This window comes from Astyanax mexicanus, chromosome 6 (assembly GCF_023375975.1).
Source record: "Astyanax mexicanus isolate ESR-SI-001 chromosome 6, AstMex3_surface, whole genome shotgun sequence".
In the NCBI taxonomy this organism is placed as follows: domain Eukaryota; kingdom Metazoa; phylum Chordata; class Actinopteri; order Characiformes; family Acestrorhamphidae; genus Astyanax; species Astyanax mexicanus.
Window position 1 is genome coordinate 50,535,507 of NC_064413.1, and position 25,093 is coordinate 50,560,599.

A 25,093-nucleotide genomic window follows, 5' to 3' on the forward strand; every position below is an offset into this window, starting at 1 on the left:
TGCCCACCTCCTGCTCCCACCTCTCACACAGACTCAATAAATCACATACGATTAGCGTATTTTTCACACTATAAAGGCACAATTTAAATCCTTTAATTTTCCCCAAAATTGTCAGTGCGCCATATAAACTGGTGCCCTTTATGTGCGAATTTTACCAGTCTACCAGCCACAACCACTGATTTACCAGTCTACCAGCCACAACCACTGATTTACCAGTCTACCAGCCACTCCACTGATTTACCAGTCTACCAGCCACTCCACTGATTTACCAGTCTACCAGCCACAACCACTGATTTACCAGTCTATCAGCCACAACCACTGATTTACCAGTCTATCAGCCACAACCACTGATTTACCAGTCTATCAGCCACAACCACTGATTTACCAGTCTATCAGCCACAACCACTGATTTACCAGTCTATCAGCCACAACCACTGATTTACCAGTCTATCAGCCACAACCACTGATTTACCAGTCTACCAGCCACTCCACTGATTTACCAGTCTACCAGCCACAACCACTGATTTACCAGTCTACCAGCCACAACCACTGATTTACCAGTCTACCAGCCACAACCACTGATTTACCAGTCTACCAGCCACTCCACTGATTTACCAGTCTACCAGCCACTCCACTGATTTACCAGTCTACCAGCCACTCCACTGATTTACCAGTCTACCAGCCACAACCACTGATTTACCAGTCTACCAGCCACTCCACTGATTTACCAGTCTACCAGCCACTCCACTGATTTACCAGTCTACCAGCCACTCCACTGATTTACCAGTCTACCAGCCACAACCACTGATTTACCAGTCTACCAGCCACTCCACTGATTTACCAGTCCACCAGCCACAACCACTGATTTACCAGTCTACCAGCCACAACCACTAATTTACCAGTCTACCAGCCACTCCACTGATTTACCAGTCCACCAGCCACAACCATTGATTTACCAGTCTACCAGCCACAACCACTAATTTACCAGTCTACCAGCCACAACCACTGATTTACCAGTCCACCAGCCACAACCACTGATTTACCAGTCTACCAGCCACTCCACTGATTTACCAGTCTACCAGCCACTCCACTGATTTACCAGTCTACCAGCCATTCCATACTTTGATTTAACTGTAAAGTAGTTAGTTAGTTCATATTATATCACAGTATGTTTTTTATTATTTATTTATTTATAGTTTTTGGCAGTGTACGATTGTGACTTACTGTACTGTTGGGAGTACATATGATGCAAAAACCAAGGCTTTAAATTGTAAACACCATGAATGAACCTAAAATACTTGACATTTAAGTACTCAAAATAGATATTTCTCAAAAGCTCTATGCAAGTCAAGTTTAATATCAAATTACAAAATATAAATATTATTATTGAAGCCATTAGAGGCATTATAGCATTTAAGCAGCGTTTTTTCAGTTTATCACAATTCCCTTGGTTCTCCAGTTAACAAATACATTCAGTTCAGTGTGCAGTATTCATATATTTAAATCCGGGCTATAGTTACTTATATAGCAAGGAGCAGCAGCAGAAGCTCCAGGAGTTCTTTTCTCATGTTTCTAAAGGCAGGACAGTGTGAGACTGAGCTGAGCTGCTGTAAGCATTCTTCTTTAGCACCTCTAGTGGTGTGGTGGTATATGAAAAATGCGTACCAGTTCTATTTCTCCCTCCGCCCAGCACTACTACCCTAAACCACTGATCCATCAATTCATCTCTGATTAATACTGAATGCCACGGTAATATTTAGAGACAGTATGACAGCAAGTGGACTCTGCCCGACCCTGTTTTTGTTGGAGTGAGTTCAGAGGCCAGTCCGCTCCACTGCCTTGCTGGCGCTGGAAAATTTCAATTAGGCAGTGGAAACAGGTGGCAAAGTGACAGAACACAATCGGCCACCCGTTCCACTGTCCGTCTGTTCCACTCACATCACACAGGTAGCGTAGCAGTTAGCGTACGTGTTGTAACCCAAAAAAGCTCTTGGCCGGCTATGCTTGGAAAGTTCTGCTGCTGAATGATGTGCATGGGGTCCAAATGCATTCTGGGAGCTGGGCACAGGAGGGCACAGGAGGGTAACAGCAGGAACCAGCGGGGGAGAGCAGCTCTGCAGCCACGAGCATTTACTTAACTAAACACAGCTGCCGCATGTGTGTGTGTATGTGTGTGCCCGCTTGAGTGTGTGAATAAGAGCAGGCAGAGGATTAGGGTTTGCAGGCCGCCAAGCTCATTCAAGGGAAACACTCTGTGTGAGACGCACAGTCACACACGAGTGAACACACACACCCTCACATACACACACACCTCCCGCCACCCACCTCTCTCTACACGAGCCTTCATCTAGGGAGGGCAGCCAACAAGGGCCGGTCCCACATCCCCACTCTGTCTTATACTAACAGGATTCACACTGGAAACAATGGCCACTCCAGTATAATGAAAGAGCGTCGGAGAGAGAGAGCCTGAGCTGGGTTAAGCTCTTCACACAAGCCTTTCCTCCTGTGCAAAGTGGCTGGATCCCGCAGACCAAAACAAAAACAAGGGGCTAATTAAAGGCCTGCAATTTAAATACAATTTACAGTGGAGCCTTCCCTCCCCGACAAAGCAGCAGCGCCAACACAGCAGCACACAGACGCCGCGGTGAGCAGAGCAGCACAATGAAGAACCAAAACCATTCACATTAGACTCTTGTCTACGCAGCTTAGAAGAGAATCAATCTGGTCGCTGGTTATGTGTTCCATTGGTGGTGTATGACTTATACAGCTCTGGAAAAAAAAAAAGAGACCACCTAATGATGCTGAAAACCTCTGGAATATAATCAAGAGAAAGATAAATGATCACAAGCCATCAAACCAAACTGAACTGATTGATTTTTTGCACCAGGAGTAAAGCAGGATAAAGTGATCCAAAAGCAGTGTGTAAGACTGGTGGAGGAGAACATGATGCCAAGATGCATGAAAACTGTAATTAAAAACCAAAGTTATTCCACTAACTTAAAACTTTATGAATATGAACTCGTTTCCTTCGCATTATTTGAGGTCTGAAAGCTCTGCATCTTTTTTTTTGTTATTTTAGCCATTTCTCATTTTCTGCAAATAAATGCTCTAAATAACAATATTTCTATTTGGAATTTGGGAGAAATGTTCTCTATAGTTTATAGAATAAAACAACAATGTTCATTTTCCTCAAACATAAACCTATAAATAACAAGCAGTGGCAGTTTTTTTCCACATATAGATGTATTACAGACAAAGTGATATATTTTAAGTGTTTTTTTTTTTCTTTTAACGTTAATGATTATGGCTTACAACCAATGAAAACCCAAATTCAGTGTCTTAAAACATTTGAATATTATATAAGACCAATTGGTACTTTTTGGCAGTGTGGGCAGTGCGCCAAGCCCTGCTGGAAAATGCAATCCAGCATCCGCATCCCCATAAAAGTCGTCTTCAACAGCGGGAAGCACAAAGTGCTGTAAGATTTTGACTTTAGACTTGATAATAAAACACAGTGGATCAACACCAGCAGATGACATGTTTCTCCAAACCATCACTGATCATCAGTAAATTTTACATTTCATTTGTAAATCAAGGGAGCAGAGTCTGGAGGAAGAGTGGAGAGACACACAGTCCAAACTGCTCGAGGTCTAGTGTGAAGTTTCCACCAATAAGTGATGGTTTGGAGAGACTGATATCTGCTGGTGTTGATCCACTGTGTTTTATCAAGTCTAAAGTCTTACAGCACTTTGTGTTTCCCCTTTGCTGACAACTTTTATGGAGATGCGGATTTCATTTTCCAGCAGGACTTGGCACACTGCCTGTACTGCCAAAAGTATCAGTTGGTCTTATATTATATTCTAATTTCTGAGACACTGATTTTTAGATTTTTATTGGCTCTATTATATCAAGGATAAAAATGTTCAGGCAAAAGCAACTGTCCAGATATATTCCTCCATATAAAACTACCGTTCCGTTTTCTAAAATCTAAATGCTGAGATTTGGTGCAGGATAGCCGCAATGCTAACTGCCAGCCTCTGCATGGTTAGAGCTGCAATGCTAACAGACACAGCAGCCATGCTTGGCAAGGCTGGAGCGGACGAATGGAAAAAGAAAGAGTTTGGATCAAACCCACAACACGTAGATCCATTGAGCTTTGTGACACATGTGCAGTATTAGCAATATTAAACTGAAGTTCAAAGTTTCAACTGAAAATAAGGAGCAAAATTTGGACACAAAACACGTCTTGGCTGATAAACCACACTCTAAGTGGAAAAACTGTTTACTGTAAAGCATATTTAAGATGTCAGTTCCAGTCAGCATGCTTCAATAACAAATCTAAGTGGGGATAAGAGTGGGAGCTAAAACCGTATATGAAGACTCTGTAGCTCTGGCGGATGAATACGATTAACTGGAGGATGTGATTACATTCATTTATCACATTAAGTAAACAGGGCAGCTGCCTTCATTTAATAAAGCAAACAACTGCCATGTGTTTGTTCAGAGCTGCTGAAGTATTTGCGTACCTCTTAATCAGCCTGCGTGTGAGGACTGTGAGGACTCAACTGGCATTCTAACCTTTCCTTCCTATTCCCAACAGGCAACTCGTCATTTTAATATCTGACGTTAAATTTTAGCTGAAAATTAGACTCAGGTTGGCATCAATATCAAGTGTTGTACAGACAGTGAAGATGAATTTTGGTTGAAAAATCACAAAAAAGCCACAAATCCATTAAAAAACAACAATTTAAGCTACGATATTAGACAGATGTTGATTTTTTAAAGGAAACCCTTCAACACATCAACAGAAAAAGTTAACAGTATTACATTTAACAGACGTTCAATCTCTGTACCTTATTTTTCGCACCTAAAAAAACTTTAATTTTTCCAAAAATCATCAGTGCACCATATAATATTATGTATGAATTTTAACAGTCAGGTATTAAGGAGAAGTAAAGCCACTCTGCTGAAGTACAGCGTTATACAGGAGTTTCAGTTTAATTCTCCAGCAGTATTAGCATTAGCCGCTAACAGCATGAAGCACTAGCTCTTTGGCCGCTCAGAGGCGAGTATATCGGCCTGTAGCCTGCTGCTAACCCAGGCTAGCACTGCCATAGCAGCATTAGCATTACAGCTAGCAGTAAGCTGCTAATGCTTATTCTCCAGGTTTAGTGGAAATTTGGAGATCTAAGCTTCACTCACCCAAATAAACATTTTTTAGGAGAGAAATCTCATCTGAAATGCCTTTTTTTATTTTTTTTTAAGGATTACAGTTTTGTTTACTTAACTCACCCCCCAGTGGCGAGACCTGCAGAATTTATAAAAACAAAAAAACCAAACCAAAAAAAAACAACATGGCGATGTCCCTGTGCCTTACTAGAGTCGTATAAAATGTACCTTATAATCTGGTGTGCCTTATGTATAAAAATAGATTTATCACCCAAAAAATAGTGATCACCGATATATCCGCCGGCTGATTAATCTGGCTGATTTTCTACATTTTTTTAGATAATCGGCATCGGCCGATATACGAACGCAAGAGGCCGATATTTACACAATGCACACAGGCAATGCTGCGGGCAGCTCCGTCATTCTGGCTGTTAGAGCGCCCCCTGTGACCATTTTGCCATCTTACAGGTAGACCCCCAGTTATTATGTGGACATGTTATATTTCAATTATGTTGGATTTTGCTTACTTAAAACCAACACCAGGAGTTGGTAATTCCTTTTTTCTAAGGGGCCACATGATAAACTGGGGCTGTTTTGGAGGGCCAGGCTTAAAAAAAAACAAACAAAAAAAAAACTTACAAATTATAGAGTTATTTCTCAGAGGCACATGCTCACTTTACTGCAATTTTATAATAATTGCACTACTGAACTACTGAACACTTTTTTCATATTCCACTGCTGTAGATAACATGTACTTACTTGTAAATAATATCCGTAACACATTACTGTTTTCATGTATATATTTCCACCCTGGATGTAAATTCGGTACTGCACTGTCCTGTCTCTTAAATTGTCTTAAATTGTCTTAAATTGTCTCGTCTTTTGTATTTATTGCTTCTTAGTGTTATAGTTTTATGTTGCACTGTCGTCACTCCTGCACTTTATGTTGTCTATTGCTTGTGGTTCTATGTTGCACCATGGTTCCGGAGGAACGTAATTTCATTACACTGTGTACCTGTACTCAGTTGTACTGACAATAAAAGCCTCTTGACTCTCTTGACTTGACTTGAAATTTAACACCACTTTAATATTTATATTTATTTTATTTATTTCTATCTTTATTATATATTTTCTACTTTTATCTTTATGCAGCATACTTGGAGAGGAGCAAAGAAAGAATTTTATTGTACGAGGAAACTTGTTTCTTACTGTGCACATGACAAACTCTTTGAATTGAATCTTGAGGTTTTATAAGCTATTGCTGTAAAGAGATGTAACAATTAGGCATTAAAAATGTGAAACAGGAATCGTAAAAATTAATTTTTCAGTACCTTTTTCCTTGTTGATTGAGGGAAATCTTGTCTATTTTGTGTTTGAACAAGTGTACTAAAGTCTGATTCAGTTGGTTGATAGGCAAAGGGCTGGTTATGGAACGGCAAAGGGCTGTAAAATGCCCAGGTCTGACCAACACAACACTGTATTAAGATGAGTTGATCACAGTCGAAACTATTCCTCTATTCTTCGTCAGATCGATGTTAGCATTAGCCGCTGTCCTCACACTGAACTTTGATCGCTCGACTTCACGACCTACATTCAAACAGTTAACAGTGTCTATGGAGTTTAATGGCACACTGGGCTTCTTCCCCTTTGTTCTCTGCCTAAAATAAACCACTTCCCACCCTTTTCTCCTGCTTCTGCTTAAAGTGAGAGTGCTAAAGGAGGGAAGCGTTAGGTGCAGAAGAGGATGTTCCGAGCAATAACCGGAACGACGGGATAGGGAAGTTGCCCTGACTGAGTTAACCCCAAGGCCTGTCATCTCCTGTTGTCTGGATGACTGAGCAGATGCTGCCTGCACGAGCCAGGCTAGTCACATGCTCCCGGCTAACAGTGTCCGACAATGTAGCGGCTTAAAAAAAAAAAAAAAAACGGAAGAAAGAACGGGGGGCTGGGGGGAAAGAGCTGTAGGTTTTAGCTCGACGGCCTGAATCAGGCACGTAGTCTATTAAACATGACTATGACCTGATGCGCCACGGCCTTTCATATCAGTGGAGATGAAATGAAAGAAGCGTTCAGTCCCTCTGAGCCACTGTTTAATCACCAGCTTTGAAGAAAAATGTAGGTCACAAAATTTCTCACCTCTCCTGCTTCTCGGAATCGCTGCCAGACTAAAAAAACAGAAAAAATATATATTTTACGTTTAAGATGATTCAGATTAAGATTTGGCAGACTGTAAATAAAAAAAAAATAAAAAAACAACATGAACAGCAACAACAAAGCTCCACAGAAGAGCATGAAGTGTTTGTTAGCGTTAGCGTTAGCGCTTCACACTGTCGGAGCTGTTGCTCCGATTAGACATCACCGTGCAATCGCGCACCGAGAGCCTGACGTCTCAGAAGGATTTCCTTGTTTCTTTTCCATCCTTTTTCACTCTTCCAAAAGCATCTACTCCCCCAAGCCAAACTCTTCTCCACGTGACCGCGAGAGTGGGGCTGCCGGCGAGCGGCAACTTCTGCCAAGCTGGAAACAGCGCTCTGGATTGTTTTCCGTGGACAAAGACAGAGTCTGGTTTCAGCAGGAGCAGGAGCAGGGGGAGAGATTTACAGCCAGGAGCCTCCCAGAACAGAGTGGAAAAAACAACCAGGAGCCGGGTTTGCTTTGGTTTGCTTGCAGTGAAGTAGCAGATCAAATCAAAATCTACACAGTTTCTCCATTCTTATTTTAAATTGAGGCTGAAGAATACAATGAGCACATGCACAATACTTGCATGCACAAATCTCACATGCATATTCCTTTATATTTGCAAAAAAGAATGATGTATTTTACAGATTTCTTTTTTGCGTTTTTGCATTCTTAGTTTTCAGATTATCAAACAAACTTTAACATTAAACACATATAACCTGAGTGAGTTAGAAATCACTTTTTTTCTAGCCCAGGGGTGTTCAAACTATGGCCCGCGAAAAATAGAAATAAAATAAAAAGTTGGCCCGCTATTTAGCAGATTTTTATAATGTGAGATTCCAAGATTGAACGTTAGGTGTCAGAAAAAGGGCCAAAGAGTCTAAAAGCAGTGAGAGTGCGCAGTTGTAGCTCAGAAAACGAGCCAAATAGTCTAAAATCAGCGAGAGTGCGCACTTGTAGCTCAGAAAATGAGCCAAATAGTCTAAAATCAGCGAGAGTCCGCACTTGTAGCTCAGAAAACGAGCCAAAGAATCCAAGAGGCAAGAGTGTGCAGTTGTAGCACAGAATACAGGCTAAAAAGTCTAAAAGCAGCGAGAGTGCGCAGTTCCAGCTCAGAAAACGAGCCAAAGAGTCTAAAAGCAGCGAGAGTTTGCAGCTGTTGGTCAGAAAACGAGCCAAAGACTCTAAAAGCAGCAAGAGTGCACACTTGTAGCTCAGAAAACGAGCCAAAGAATCTAAAAGCAGCGAGAGTGCGCAGTTGTATCTCAGAAAACGAGCCAAAGAGTCTAAAAGCAGCAAGAGTGCACCCCTGTAGCTCAGAAAACGGGCCAAAGAGTCTAAAAGCGGCGAGAGTGCACAGTTGTAGCACAGAAAACGAGCCAAAGAGTCTAAAAGCAGGGAGAGTGCTCAGTTGTATCTCAGAAAACGAGCCAAAGAGTCTAAAAGCAGCAAGAGTGCACCCCTGTAGCACAGAAAATGAGCCAAAGAGTCTAAAAGCGGCGAGAGTGCGCAGTTGTAGCTCAGAAAACGAGCCAAAGAGTCTAAAAGCAGCGAGAGTGCACACTTGTAGCACAGAAAACGAGCCAAAGAGTCTAAAAGAGGCAAGAATGCGCAGTTGTGGAGCAGACAATTTGCCAAAGAGTCTAAAAGAGAGGAAAGTCGGCAAAATCACTATATTTTAAGTTTAGAGGGAAGTGTGTATGTTTAATTTGTCAGGAATCAGTTGCTGTAATAAAGTATAATAATATTAAGAGACATTATGAAACATCAATTTGAAAAATCTTAGGTTACACAACACTGTCAAAGATTGATAAAGATAGTAACTTAAGTAAATGATGTTTAACTGATAGTAATAAAGAAAATATATTATTATAAGTGGTATATTTCATTATTTGTTTTATTACAGTGTCTGTGGCCTGTGACTGCTCATATATTTCGCCTTCTAGATTGGATAAATGCATAAACACACAAAACACACACCATAATGTTTACAATCACAGCACCTTCCCTCCACCACCATCTCCACCACCAACTCCACCTCCACACCACCCTGTTCAGGTCAGCCAGGCGCTCTCAGGCCTCTGGTGCAGCTCTGGGCTTTCTACTCAGAGCGAGGGGATTTATCTCCAGCCCCACACTCTCCTAACACACTCTTCTAACACACACATACATACAGACACTCTCCTAACACACACTTACACACACACGCACACTCCTAACACATACATCTTCAGAGCAGCCTAGTTTCCCCCGCTTTCAGTATTCAGTTCACAAGTTCACCACAAAATTAACTATTCATGGGGCCAATGTCACACAGTGGTCTCTGAAGGTGTGTGTGTGTGTGTGTGTTTGTGCGCATGTGTGTGTGTAAGTGTGTGTGTGCGTGCACGCGTGTGTGTGTGGGGGGGGGTGCAGAAGGAGGAAATGAATAAAAAGGAAAATAGAAACAGAAACATAAAAGATTAAAAGAAGGATGCAGATGTAAAGACACAGAAAGACAGGATGATCAAGAAATTGATAAAGAAATAAAAGAAAAGAAAAATAAAAAACTGACAAAGAATGACAAAAAAACAAAGACAAAAGAGGAGAGAGAAAGCAAGAAAGTAATGAGAGAGAGAAATAAAAAAGCAAACAGAAAGGAGCGTGAGAGTGTGTGAGGGTAAAAAAGAGAAAAGAAAGAGTTAGAAATTTAAGACAAGAAAGAGACAGAAAACATTGAAAACAACGACAAAAGTCCTAAAAAAAAAAAACAAGGAACAAAAAGGCAAAAGACACAAAAGAAAAAGGAAATGGAAAGAAAGAAAGAAAAAGAAAGAATAAGAAGAAGAATTGAAAGATAAATAGAATAGAAAGAGATAAACTGAGAGAGAAAGAAATAGAGCTCAAGTTAAAAAAGAAAGAAAGAAAGTTCAATAAAAAAGACAGAATGAGAGCTCAATAAAAAGAAAGAAAGTTCAATAGAAAAAAGAAAGCAAGAAAGAAAGAAACAAGCAAACAAAAAAAGAAGAGCTCAATAGAAAGTGATAAAGCGAGAGATAAAGAAAGACAAAGAGAACTCTAGAAAAAGAGAAAGAAATATAGCTCAATAGAAAAAGAAAAAGAATGAAAGAAAGTTAGAGATAATTATTTGTTGGCGGATTATACTGGAGTGGAGCAGGACGTCAGATCTCCTCAGAGTGGGGGGCGGGGGTGGGGGGGACGGGGGGATTTAATGCCATTACAGCAATGATGGACTTATCTGGATATAGGAAAAGGGAGAATAAAAAAAGAAAGGAGAGAGAGAGAGAGAGAGAGAGAGAGAGAGAGAGTCTAATCAGAATTTATAGATTGAATCAGTGAGAGGCTGATCTCTCCTTTGTCTGGCCGAATGCCGGGAGGTGGCGGGCCGTCCTGTGATGGATTGGGGGTCAGCGCTGTCTCTGAGCGTCTCCACGCCGCACCTCTATTGTTGTCCCGGGTCTGTGCGAGGCGCGGTCAATGGCAGCCAGAATTGGAATTGATTGTCCAATCAGTTTGGGAAATAGCAGCCGATAGTGGACTTAAATATCTATTACTGCCATTCCAGCACAGAGTATCGCGCGGGCGACGGGTGATAATATACTGACTGTGATATGAGGGATGAGCACGCCAGCACAGAGATTTATCTCTGCTCCAATACAAAAGCAGTTTACTTAGCAAGGCCAGATCTGGAGGACGTCCAGACAGATCCTGCAGATACTGGAGCTACAAACACCCTGTCCAAGCGTCCAATAACAAACTAACGTCTAAATAATTAAACTAAAAACACATACACCTCACTGCTGGACGCAGATCCATCAACCAGAACAAGATTACAGACCATTACAGACCTGAAACTCACTGCAGCCTAATGGAAAGGGAGTTTAAAAAAAGAAAGAGAAAGAAAATCATTGAAAAGAACAAAAAACTAAAGTCCTGAAAAAATCCAGAACAAACGGGCAAAAGAGACAAAAAAGAAAAATGAAATGGATAGAGAATATAAAGAAAAAAAAAAGAAATAAAAAGCTTAATAGAAAGAAAGAAAGAAAGAAAGACAGAAAGCAGGACAAAGATAGAAATCGAGCTCAATAGGAAGAAAGCTCAATAAAAAGAAAAGAAAGAAAGCTCAATAAAGAGAGAGAGAAAGAAAGAAAGCTCAATAGAAAGAGAAAAAGAAAGCTCAATAGAAAGAGAAAAAGAAAGAGAAAAAGAAAGCTCAATAGGAAGAGAGAAAGAGAAAAAGAAAGCTCAATAGAAAGAGAAAAAGAAAGCTCAATAGGAAGAGAGAAAGAGAAAAAGAAAGCTCAATAGAAAGAGAAAAAGAAAGCTCAATAGAAAGAGAGAAAGAAAGCTCAATAGAAAGAGAGAAAGAAATATATAAAGAAAGGTAAAGATAGAAAGTGAGCTCAATAGGAAGAAAGCTTAATAAAAAGAAAGAAAAACTAAGAGAGAAAGAAATAGAGCTCAAATGAAAGATGGGGAGTTTAATAGAAAGAAAGAAAGAAAGAAAGAAAGAAAGAAAGAAAGAAAGAAAGAAAGAAAGAAAGAAAGAAAGCATGCTCAATAGGAAGAAAGCTTTATAAAAAAGAAAGAAAGAAAGGAAGGAAGAAAGAAAGAAAGAAAAACTAAGAGAGAAAGAAATAGAGCTCAAATGAAAGAGGGGGAGTTTAATAGAAAGGAAGAAAGACAGAAAGAAAGAAAGAAAGAAAGAAAGAAAGAAAGAAAGAAAGAAAGAAAGAAAGAAAGAAAGAAAGAAAGACAGAAAGAAAGAAATAAATAAAGAAAGAAAGAAAGCGAGCTCAATAGGAAGAAAGCTTAATAATAAAAAGAAAGAAAGAAAGAAAGAAAGAAAGTTTGTAGATACTGGGGCTACAAACACAGTGTCCAGGTGTCCATTAACAAACAGAGAAAAATACACATCTCACTGCTGGATGCAGATCCATCGACAAGCAGCCAGAGACTGCAATTAAACCCAACCAACCAACCAGAGCCAGATTACAGACGATTACAGACCAAGTCTATTTCAGACCCGAAACTCACTGCAGCTTACGCAGGAAATATGAGCGGAGGAAGGAGGAAGTGGAGCCTGTAATTTGCAGCAGCGCTCCCCTCGTCCATTTGTACCCTTCCACTCTGACGGCTTCCATTCTGCCGGCAGAGTTATCAAGGGCAATCCAAGCACAAACATTATGATCAGCCTGTAACCTTACATAGCCCATACATCACCTCCGGGGGTTCTGTCAGGACACAGTGGACAAGACGTGGGCAATAAAACCATGAAGCTAGATGGGCTACATGATAGGTCATGTGATTTTTTTTTCCCTAATAAGAGGACAATGACATTTCTGCAATAAATAAAGTGCAATAAAAATCACTAGATTTCCCCAGCAATCTATAAGCCAACAGGTAACAGATAACAAACAAAACAGTGTAACATTTTCTCAGACAAATTTTCTCAGAAAATTAGAATATTATATAAGACCAACTGGTACTTTTGGCAGTGTGGGCAGTGTGCCAAGTCCTGCTGGAAAATGAAATCTGCATCTCCATAAAAGTTGCTTCCAGCTGAAAAAAGCATGAAGTGCTGTAAGATTTTGTGGGAAAACAAAACTGCACTGACTTTAGACTTGATAATAAAACACAGTGGATCAACACCAGCAGATGACAGACATGTCTCTCCAAACCATCACTGATCATCAGTAAATTTTACATTTCATTTGTAAATTAAGGGATCAGAGTCTGGAGGAAGAGTGGAGAGACTCACAGTCCAAACTGCTTGAGGTCTAGTGTGAAGTTTCCACCAATCAGTGATGGTTTGGAGATAACGGTATCTGCTGGTGTTGATCCACTGTGTTTTATTAAGCTCAAAGTCAGTGCAGTGTAGATGCGGATTTCATTTTCCAGCAGGACTTTTTGGGTTTTCATTGTTGTAATCCAAAATTATTAACACTTAAAACAGATCACTCTGTGTGTAATACATCTATATATGAATTTTACATTTTGAACTGAATTACTGAAATAAAGTAACTTTAACAATATTATTTTTTTTAGATGCACTAGTATTGTTGCTGTCCAATGAAAAACAAGTATCTTCAAAACAGCAATTTCACAGAAGAGAGATATTACCTTCTTAAGTTTTGATGGGCATCAGTGTAAAAAAAAATGTATATTGGTCCATTTATTAAGAAACATTGCCCTCCCAGCCCTAGTTTTACCTGCTCTTTTACTATGAAAACATTACAAGTACTGGATAAATGGGGCATTCAGTGAAAAAAACTGCTTTACTTATGGTGATTGAAAATTGTGTTGTAAGCGAGCAGCGAGAATAGTGAGTCTGGATCCACCTCTGAGTGCAAATTTGACAACTTTTGCTTCATTTCTACAGAACAGAAGGAAATGCAAAGACATCATCCGTGCTTTCTGACTGTCGACAGTAGGGGTGGGACAATACATCTATATTGCGATATATCACATCGTTTTGATCGTTTAGTATAGCATTGTATGTCCATATGCGGCATCAAATATCTGCATTTTATTTAAACATAGGCACTCTTCACTTCATAGAAAATTGAGATTCTATATAAGAGACCACTTAAAAATCATGAGTTTGTTTGATTTTACCAAATTGAAAACCTCTGGAATATAAATCAAGAGGAAGATGGATGATCACAAACCATCAAACCACCAAGCAGAACTGCTTTAATTTCTGCACCAGGAGTGGCATTAATTTATCCAAAAGTAGTGTGCAAAATAAATGCTCTAAATGACAGTATTTTTATTTGGAATTTGGGAGAAATGTTTTCTGTAGTTTATAGAATAAAACAACAATGTTCATTTCACTCAAACATAAACCTATAAATAGCAAAATCAGAGAAACTGATTCAGAAACTGAAGCGCTACTAAAGACCTAGAGCTCTACCATCCAGCCTCTAGAGTCCCAATCCTTGCCTAATGCACTTGATCCAGCTAATCAACGCCTTCAGGAACATTTAACAGAAACTCTCAACAAAGAGTGCTTAAGATTTTGAGTAAATGACACCTAGATGTCACCCACCAATCTTGGCAGACCTACCTGCAGCACCAGGGGCTCTGGGTTGAAAGCCAACGTCATGAGTAGCTGCATCCTCTCCGTGTCTTTGAGGTTTTTGAGGAGGAAGCTTCCAGAGTCTTTTGTCTCAGCGTATCTCCTGACTATCCGATCCAGCAGTCTCTGAGACGGGCAGTGGACCAGGTCTGACCAGCCCTCCACCACATCCGGGGTCAGCAGCCGCACGTCTCCGTTGAGTCGCGCGAACTCAGTCTTGTACATGGCCTGGATGAGGTCGCAGCGGGGGCGACCCGTGGCCCTCTTACAGATTTTCTGGTCAATATCTGCCAGTTCCTGGTTGGAGCCCAGGCGTTTGAGGACGATTCTCCGGGTGCCTTCTCTGGGCTCGCCATACTGCGCAAAGAAGACGTTCTTAACGTTGAACATGTCCAGGAATCGCAGGCGTCCCCACGTCTCAAAGGACACCTGGCCGTTCATGAACTTGCGGCACCAGCTGGTGCCGAAGCAGGCCGGGCACTTGTTGAGGTTGACGAAGCGACGGTCCGTAAGCTCGTTCTTCTGGAAGGAGGCGAAGAGCGTGTGAGTGTTCATCAGCAGGACCACAGACAGGCCCAGAACCAGCAGCAGCTTCAGGCAGCGGTACAGTCGGCCCAGTTTGAGGGGCAGAAAGCGCAGCATGGTGGGGACGTGGGCCGGCCGTGCGCTGGACCAGCAGGGGCTGGGGTTGGAGGTAGGGGGAGGTGAGGTGAGTGAATGGTTTTGGGTTGGGCCTCACTGGAGCTCAGTCATTGTGCAGTGGATCTTTGTCTACAGCTGCCGGACAGGGAGGGGAGGGTGGTGCTGCAGGCTTCGCTTACACAGCGCTGGCTGGGCCCTGGGAGACATGCTCTCAGAGCCGCTTCTGACCACACCACACAATCCAGACAGTCGGCCCTGTGAAGAAAAAAAGAGACAGTGAGTAATGAGCTCCGAGTTTTCTCAAAATTTAACCCCTAAAAAACAATGCTGTATTTGGCTCATTCACACCTGGTCATGTACTGAATATAGGTTTAGATTCATAGAGTACATAGAAACAATTAGGGGTTTGACATATTACACTGTGCACAATAATATTGCCAAAATGTTTGATTATTGTTATCACAAAAATACCCTGAAATATGGTGATAAATTAATTAGGATCATATGGGCCACCAGGCCACACAGTGCAAATAATGGTACTGACATAAGAGCTACAGCCCAATGAAACAAATCTGTTTCAAAAGCAGAGTTGGGTGGATGAGTGGATGAATATAGTGTGTTGGATGTATGGATATACTAAAACATGGATGGATGGATGGATGGATGGATGGATGGATATACTGAGACATGGATGGATGGATGGATATACTGAGACATGGATGGATGTATGGATAGATATACTGAGACAGATGGATGTATGGATATACTGAGACATGGATGGATGTATGGATAGATGGATGGATGAATGGATGGATGGAGACAGAGTTGGATGGATGGATGGATATAGTAGGTTGGATGGGTGGATAGATAAAGTAAGAGTTGGGTGGATGGATATAGTGACTTGGATACATGAATGGACAGATATAGTTAAAGTTGGATGGATGATATAGTGAAAGTTGGATGGATGGATAGATATTGTGAAAGTTGGATGGATAGATGGATGGATATAGTGAGAGTTGGATGGATTGATGGATATAGTGAGTGGGTGGATGAATAGATAGATAAAGTAATAGTTGGATAGATGGATATAGTGAGTTGGATGGATGGACAGATATAGTTAGAGTTGGATGGATGATATAGTGAAAGTTGGACGGAAAGATCATTATAGTGAGTTGGATGCATAGAAGGATAGATATAGTGAAAGTTGGATGGATGGATATAGTGAAAGTTGGCTGGACGGATAAAGTGAGAGATGGATGGATGGATAAATATAGTGAGAGTTGGATGGATAGATATTGTGAAAGTTGGATGGATAGATGGATGGATATAGTGAGAGTTGGATGGATTGATGGATATAGTGAGTGGGTGGATGAATAGATAGATAAAGTAATAGTTGGATAGATGGATATAGTGAGTTGGATGGATGGACAGATATAGTTAGAGTTGGATGGATGAGAAAGTGAAAGTTGGATGGAAAGATCATTATAGTGAGTTGGATGCATAGAAGGATAGATATAGTGAAAGTTGGATGGATGGATATAGTGAAAGTTGGCTGGACGGATAAAGTGAGAGATGGATGGATGGATAAATATAGTGAGAGTTGGATGGATAGATATTGTGAAAGTTGGATGGATAGATGGATGGATATAGTGAGAGTTGGATGGATTGATGGATATAGTGAGTGGGTGGATGAATAGATAGATAAAGTAATAGTTGGATAGATGGATATAGTGAGTTGGATGGATGGACAGATATAGTTAGAGTTGGATGGATGAGAAAGTGAAAGTTGGATGGAAAGATCATTATAGTGAGTTGGATGCATGGATGGTTAGATATAGTGAGAGTTGGATGGATGGATGGATATAGTGAAAGTTGGCTGGACGGATATAGTGAGAGTTTGATGGATTGGTGGATATAGTGAGTTGGATGGTTAGATGGATGGATATAGTGAGTTGGATGGATGGATGGATGGATGGATGGATACTTTATCAATCCCAGAGGAAAATTCTAGAAAACATCCTTAAAATATAACAATGCTGATATCACTATACTGTGATTCTGTGATACTCAATATACCACAAAACAATTTTCTACGATACTTGACAGCAGCTGTGTCACTGAATACTCCTACAAAATATACTCCTAAATAACAAATTTACAGATTACAGAGTTTACAGAATTTACAACTAATATTCTTTACTACAGGTTTACTCTATTCATTTAATCATAGTGCCACCACATGAATAATAAAGCAGTAAATTTAGCGAGTCTTATGGAGCTTCGAGTGCCTATGTTTTAATAAAAATAACACTATTTGACACCACATATTGATAATGTTTTGCAAACAAAAATGAAACGATATATCACTAATTGATGTAAATCTAGCAATTGTTCTTGAATCATGTGATGAATTGACCAATTGAATATTTAACGTTTTACATTGGCTATGTTTACATGCAAAGCTTTCCTTCAATCCGAATGAATTCATTCTGATTCTAGAATCTGATTGAGGTGTTTATATGTACACTTTCCCCAATAGTCTGAGTAAACTCTCCGTTTATGTGCACGCTATAAGTAATCTGATCAAACATGACGCGCATGTGTGGTATCGCTTAGTGTACTCGTAACCATGACAGCGAGCATCGGGAGATGTCAGCCAGCGTGAGCGGACTAACAGCAACTGGATAACTAGCTATGTTTCCAGAGTTTACAGTCGGTATCAGAGATGATCACAAGTCTTTGGTCACGAATCCAAGTCTCGTCTGGTTGTAATGAGCTTTCTATCGTCGTCTGCTCTCCTGTCTGCTAAATATACTGCACAGCTTTATCTAAAAAATCCAGGCAATTAATATTACGAGAATAAAGTGGTAATATTTTGAAGGAAATGTAGCTGTAACTGCGTGAGCTGCAGTTTAAGAGCGGAGCACGCACAGTCTGAAGATTTTTCCGTGGTGCGTGTTCTTTCAGTAGCCACGAGAAGCCTCACGGAAGAGCGCGCGATGTTGCACGAAAATTTCGGCTGCCTTTTAGATCGGGTTTTGCGACCAAAGAAAAAAAAACATCCTAAAACATTGTAATATAATTATTTTAGACCAGCTATTATAATCTTATACAGTGTATTTTATATAGTGTTACAGATAAGAAGAGAAGAACAGCTTTTTGTTTTTATGCAGCAAAGAAATGAAACTGAAGTTGAGATCAGGCAAGCAGCATCAGTAAACAGTTTCAAAAAGCGTCTGAAGACATTTTTTAATCAACTTTGTTTTAATAATTTGTGTTTGTATTATTATACATCGTTATATGTATTGATCTATATTTTTGTTACTTTTTATTTTAATTGATTTATTTTAATATCAGTCACATAGTTTATTGTGTTTTTTTCCTTTTCCTTTTTTTCCTTATTACCTCTCTGTATGTACAGAAAATTAAGCTGAATTTTAACGTATGAAACGTGTTTTATAAATACAGTTTACTATTAATATTACTATTATTATTATTTTTTTTTAAGAAACAAAAATTTCCGCGCAGGAGCGCGCACTCTTCTGGGAGGCTGCCACGGGAAATCTGAACACTATATTATGTACAGTAACTGTAACATTACAGCATTAATAATCAGCAGGTTATGAATGTAGATAACTGATGGTGATATGTAACAGCTCATGAGCGCTTGTTTCCCTCTGCTCCGCTCCTAAACTACAGCTTAAGCAGTAAGAAATAAATATACATAAAATACGACGAATATCTCATCTCCTAATATTAGAACTTTAATCTCGAAGCGAACTGTTTTTATTTTTAAGAGTGGCTCTAAAACGCTGTGACACATGCGCAGATGTACTTAAACATTCTGATTGGGGATATAATCGGGTACAGGTGTTTACAAGGCTGTTATTATTCTTTGTATCGGATTATATAAAGGATTATCCACCTCGTTCGATCGGATAGAAATTGTTATTGGAATGGCCTCAATCGGACTACTCTATTCCGATTGAGGTGTTTACATGGACATGCTCTATTCCGATTGAGCCAGTAATCCGACTGCTAACGGATTATTAGGCTGCATGTAAACGTACCCATTGTCTTCAGTTGAAAGTTCAGTTGAAGGTTTTGCAGGTTTAGGTTTGTGCATGACAGCTACAATATGTTCTTCCTTGTTCTTACTATTTCTCTTTTAGAGACTTTTTTTCAGCAACTGAAACTTCTCTTCCTGTGAAGTTTTCTGATAAGAGTGCTTACCAAGCAGTGCTTCACCAGAGCTGAAACAGGGAACATGACATTTCTTCTATTACCCACAAACGAGCGCTGCGAGAACGCTTACTTTCTGGAAAAAACTTTCCCATCAAGGTACATGCCTCCCTAAAGCAGAGGCTCATTTCCGTGGCATTTCAGACTGCTTCACAAATTGGACGTTTTCAGGTCGTTCGGCCACGTTCATTACTCTCCCGACGGTAACGACATGGATCCCTGCCAGAGCAATAACCCGCAGTTGATGGTGAACCAGCCTGGCCCGTGCTTATCCTCAAGAAGGTTTCTGACAAGCGCAGAATGAAATAAATAGCGGCAAATGAAAGGAGGAATAAAGCACATGTCAGTGGAGGAATTTCGGGCTATCAATAAAATTGCTGGCAATGATTCGTCTGAAAGACGTTTTATTATAGCGCCGGTCGCGCCGCCGCCGTCGCGCCGCTAGTGCTGCAAAGTGAAAAACACTTTTGCATGTTGACGCTCCATCACCTGCGTATCCTGTCCGATTCATTCCGCCTTCAAACGCTGAGGCTCGTCAGAGTGCGAGCGGAGCCAAGCTGAGCGCAGTTTAACCTTTGATCAGAGTTGCCCTGGTAAGTTTTAATCTCGCTTTGAAGTCGTCAGCCTTTGAGAAAGGGAATAATAAAAAAAAAAAACCTCAGCATCACCAGAGTACTGAGGAAAGGAGAGCGGTTCTGTATGTATAGAGAGGGAATATGCCAGACGCTGGCAGGGAGACAGCGAAGCACAATGAAAGGAAAGAGGCGTCTCGCTGAGATGACACAACTAAACACTCTAACTGTCTAACAGTCAAGTTTATTTATGTACTTTAAAAAAAAAAAAAAAACACTGTCTTGGGATGTAACACTACAGCAGCTACCAACAGGTAACAACCTGTCCTTCACAACTTGTAATAGAACTGGATGATACAGTATATAAAAGTATTATATAGCAATATTTAACCCTTTTAACTCCAGCCTGTTTTGGTGTGTTTTTTCTCTGTTTTTGTCAGTTCCTCTTTCAGGTCTTATAACACAGTAATTATATCAGACAGACACATGCCCTGATCTCTTTTACTCCAGAAGACATACAGCTGCTCAAAAATATAATCATTTAAAATGTAAAAGGAAGCAGAATTGTTATATTTTCCTGGAACTGATCATGTTTTGGTCAAAACTTTACCAAGCGCCTTTTTTTGTTTAACATATTTTTGAATGTATAGACTTTAAATATATTCACACCTTAGATTTCTTTTCAAAAATGGTTAGACTAGAGTGTTTCTGAGTTGAAAGCATAAGAATATTGATAATAGTTCATTACATGGTTTATTAATTAATACTTTGACAAAATACATGGAGAAACAGCATCAGGCGGAGTTATTTTTTCTTGATAATCAATAATCACACCTCTAGGATACATGTAGATACTAAAAACCTGACACCCAGAGCAGCCTATGCCTTTCAGTATTTTAATCAGGACACACAAAGAAAACTATATACAAAAATGTAAACTTTTTAGTCTAAATAAATAAAAATGTTTAGTGCAAAAAAACTACTTAGTAAAATGCAAGTAAAATAAAAACTATATAAAGTAGTGCGCACACCATACCTAGCTTTAGTTCGAGTAAAGTAGGTAGTTTCACACTTTTTCTGTGGACACTTTTGAGTCTGATATTTACTGATATAATTTGGTTTGAAACATCATATAAATATGTTTAAAGCACTAAAGGTAAATATTAATATTGGTTGGGGAAGAAGATCTCACTTTTTTAGGTGTTTTCTCAATGGGTTTCTTGTAGATTTAGCTTTACTGCACTGGGATGCTCATCACTATTTAACCATATATGGATTATGTTTATGTGTGAAAGGATTCCTGAGTAATTAAGCTGAGAACACAAGGTCCAATTTTGGACGGGAAATCCGTCCATAGGGTTCTAAAGGTCAAAGAAGTACCGTATTTTTCGCGCTTTAAGTCGCACTTCAAATTCTTTAATTAATCCGGTGCACCTTATGTATGAACTTTACCAGTCATGAATTAAGGAGCTGTAAAGCCACTCCGCTGAAATACAGCATTTTTAAAGGAGTTTCAGTGAAGTTTATCCAGCACAGAGGCTGGAGCAGTATTAGCATTAGCTGCTAAGTGTTAGCTCTTTCGCAGTTCAGAGACGCATGAGCATATCGGACTGTAGACTGCACATTTACCATGTTAAAACAAGCTACTTTGGATGAACCGCTAGCTGATAGTGCCCTGGCTTACCAGAACGCTCAGGGTTCCTCAGTGTAGTGCTGTCGGGCATTGTTTATTAGCGCTAAGCACTGCTAATGACGGCGAGGGCTGCTGCTAACCAAAATCTAAGCTTACTGTTATTAAATAACTTCAACTTCGACATAAGTCACTTTTTTGATAGGGCATAAACATAAATAATATCTCTGATAATTACACATCAGTGTCAGGAACAGGTGCAAGTTAAAGTTGCATGAAACTAAACGCTATTATTATAAAGTGTGACCACAAACAGATGTTTATGAACATATAGTGTGTATCTCCTTAAGCTGTGCTTGCTTCCAACTTTGCAATCTCTCACTAAATGCACCTTTACAAAGAGAAATGTTCCGTCCTCCGCTTCCCGCTGCCCACGCTGTGCCGCGCCGTGGCCACCTGAGGCCCTCGTCAGCAGGCCCTTATGACTGACGACCACGCAAGACCACTTAACATTCAAATGGGCCGCTTTTTCAATTAAAGCTCATTAGGCCATGCCTGTTAAAAGCTCCGGCTTTCAGGCGCTGCGTTCATTAGCCCATGATCCAGCGTGATCAGCAGGCGTGTAGACGTTCCCTGAGCGTTTTAATTGACCCGGGCGAAACGCGAGGTGACGGCGGGCGGGAGGGCCGAAGCGAGCAGCACTTCAGAGAGGAAGTGACTGAAGGAAGTGACAGAGATCACCCGCACCAGTCAGCCTCGCTCACTTCAGCCTGAGTAAACGCTGCCGGGCCCTCGGAGAGAGACCTGTTCACTCAGAGCAGCGCCGCAGCCCAACAGGTGCTCTTCTGTGATGATGGATGAAAGGTCAGAGCTGACGCTACGCTAGCGAGAGCATGCTAACTGGACTCCACTTTCATAGAAAGCAGTGAATAATGCTGAGAAACTAGGCTAATAATTATTATGGCTGTGCAATGCAACGCAATAAATAAATAAATAAATATATATGTATTTATATATGTAACTGTGTAATACCAACTTGTATGCAGCATTTTGATCTTTTTCATTTTGATTTTTACATTTTTACATTTTTTCAGTTTTCCCCTCACAGGAATGAATGAACAAACACAACATGGTATACCACAGAAACCTCTTAATGATACCTTTAACAACCACCTGAGACTCTATAACAAATGCATGGGAACCACCTAGCAACACCATAGCAACCACTTAGCAACAGCACAACAGCCAGCTGGGACTTCATTGTAACGAACAATTCTGCTAATAATTCTGCTTTTCGAAAGTTATATCTATCCATTCATCCATCCATCCATCCATCCATCCATCCATCTTACCACACAACCACCGAACAACAAAGCATAGCGACCACCTCGAATATCCACAGTACAGCAACCATTTAACAGACAACTTTGGGCTTGTGCTGCGAGTGTGCAGCTTGCAGCTGCTCACCATGGCTGGGATCAGCGTCGAACACCACCGGCAAGCGGAGGAGGTGTGTGACCATGTGGATCAGGACTCGCCCGGTAGGACTTGCCCGGTAGGTACATCCTGCTGCCCGCATGGTGTGTGTACTTGGAACTCAGAAACCCTTACAACCAAGCAGAGATGTTTAAAATAAAGCAAAAAAAAATTCCTCTATCCAATTTTTCATGAATTCTTTATTCCAGCGCCCCACGTTGCGGCTTTATCTCCCCTCAAACATACAAGTATATACCTGTATTTTAATTGACACAACTAATATACCAGCAAAATCATCTTTTCAACACAACTTCACTATACCCATCATTTCTCTCTCTCACACACTGACAAAGGTTGCTAGGAACCTGGGTGTTATGGTTGATGACCAGCTCTTCTTCATGCACCATGTGGCCCCAGTTGCTCGATCCTGCCGCAGGTCGAACAATTCGACCGTTTCTGACGCAACAGGACACCCAACTCCTGGCACAAGCAGTCGTCATCTCACGCCTCGACTACTGCAATGCCCTGCTAACTGGCCTCCCGGCCTGTGTAGTAAAACCACTCCAAATGATCCAGAATGCAGCAGCACGTCTGGTCTTCAACCAGCCAAAATGGGCTCATGTCACCCCACTCCTTATTGAGCTCCACTGGCTACCAGTTGCTGCTCGCATCAAATTCAAAACTCTTACAATCGCCTACAAGGTGATGACAGAACAGGCTCCTTCCTACCTGCACTGATCACTCCTGAAGGCTTACGCTACCTCCCGGCCGCTGCGCTCCTCCAATGAACGTCTCCTCGCTTTACCACACAAAGCAATCCAGACTGTTCTCATACAGAGTTCCCCAATGGTGGAACAAACTACCTTCCACTACCAGATCAGGAGAATCTCTCGCTATCTTTAAGAAACTCCTGAAGACAGAGCTCTTCAAAGAGCACTTACTCTCCTAACACCTCTAACTACTTCTAACCCCATTTCCTTCTTCCCCTCCTTCACTCATCTATCCTATTAATTTCCTCTGACCTCCTTTAGGCCCTATCTGAAGATGTTTTTACCTTTAACTTCTATTATTTTTGTACTTCACTATTGTAAGTCACTTTGGACAAAAGCGTCTGCCAAATGTAATGTAATGTAATGTAATGTAAAATATAATTGCTTTTTACTTTTTTTTTTACATTCTTTTTATATTTACTTTAAAATATCTGCCATAAAAACTTGCGTCTTAAAAAGAACAAGTATTAATCACAGAATATTGATGTGATTAATCTGATTTTTTTTTATTTAAATTGACACCACTACTAATCTTACATTATTTTATAGGTAAATAAAACTGATTAATGAAACAGTGAGTGATTAAATATTCACAATTTCACATTTTGTCATTCTGTGTTAATGTTGTCAATCCTGATATCATTAGACTGGGTCGCAACAAGAAAAAGCAGCACCACAAACATTCACACTTCTGTCTGTGTGAGCAGTGCTTACTCCCCACACACACACACACACACTTGCACTGTGTTTCACTGTTGCTTTTTCAGACAGGGATTAGGCCTAGTCCTTTCAGAGGAGTTCAAAATGACTGGGCTTAATCCCCGCCTATGAAACCTACCCAAAGTCTATGAGGCCGGTTTCACACACAACAGAGCTGTGTGACGGCTCTAGACTGCGTGTGTTAACCACTCCCTCACACACAGAGTCTCACTGTACAGCAAGGTTTATAGCAGAAAACACCTCTGTCTGTAAACAAGTTCAACACACACACACACACACACACACACTTCTTTCAAACGTCTGAACTGTTCACTAACTCACTTTACTCTGCTGAGGAGAATTTGTGTAACAGCACTGTTTGACTATTTGACACACATATTTAGCTGTAGATCCACCAAAAAAGAAGAGGAGATGGAGTTAAGTAGAATTTTATTTCACAGTTTGCTTGCTTATGACTGCAGATCACACTGCATTTACTTTGTATATGTCAGGGGTCACTAACTGGCGGGCCGCGGCCCGGGTCGGGAAACAGACTTTGTCCAATCCGGATCCCAAACCTGAGAAGGATTTAATTTAATTCTGACCGTGTTTATTTAAATCGGCGGAACGTTTA

General features: G+C 40.5%; 1 protein-coding gene across 1 annotated transcript in view; it reads right to left on the reverse strand.

Moving 5' to 3' along the window:
* Positions 1-25,093, reverse strand: part of dipk2ab (divergent protein kinase domain 2Ab) — a 79,785-nt gene that overhangs the window by 30,437 nt on the left and 24,255 nt on the right. Inside the window, exon 2 of the mRNA XM_007253767.4 lies at positions 14,417-15,325. Coding sequence (XP_007253829.3) covers positions 14,417-15,070 — 654 coding nt within the window. The 5' untranslated portion in view covers positions 15,071-15,325. The remainder of the gene's footprint in view (positions 1-14,416; positions 15,326-25,093) is intronic.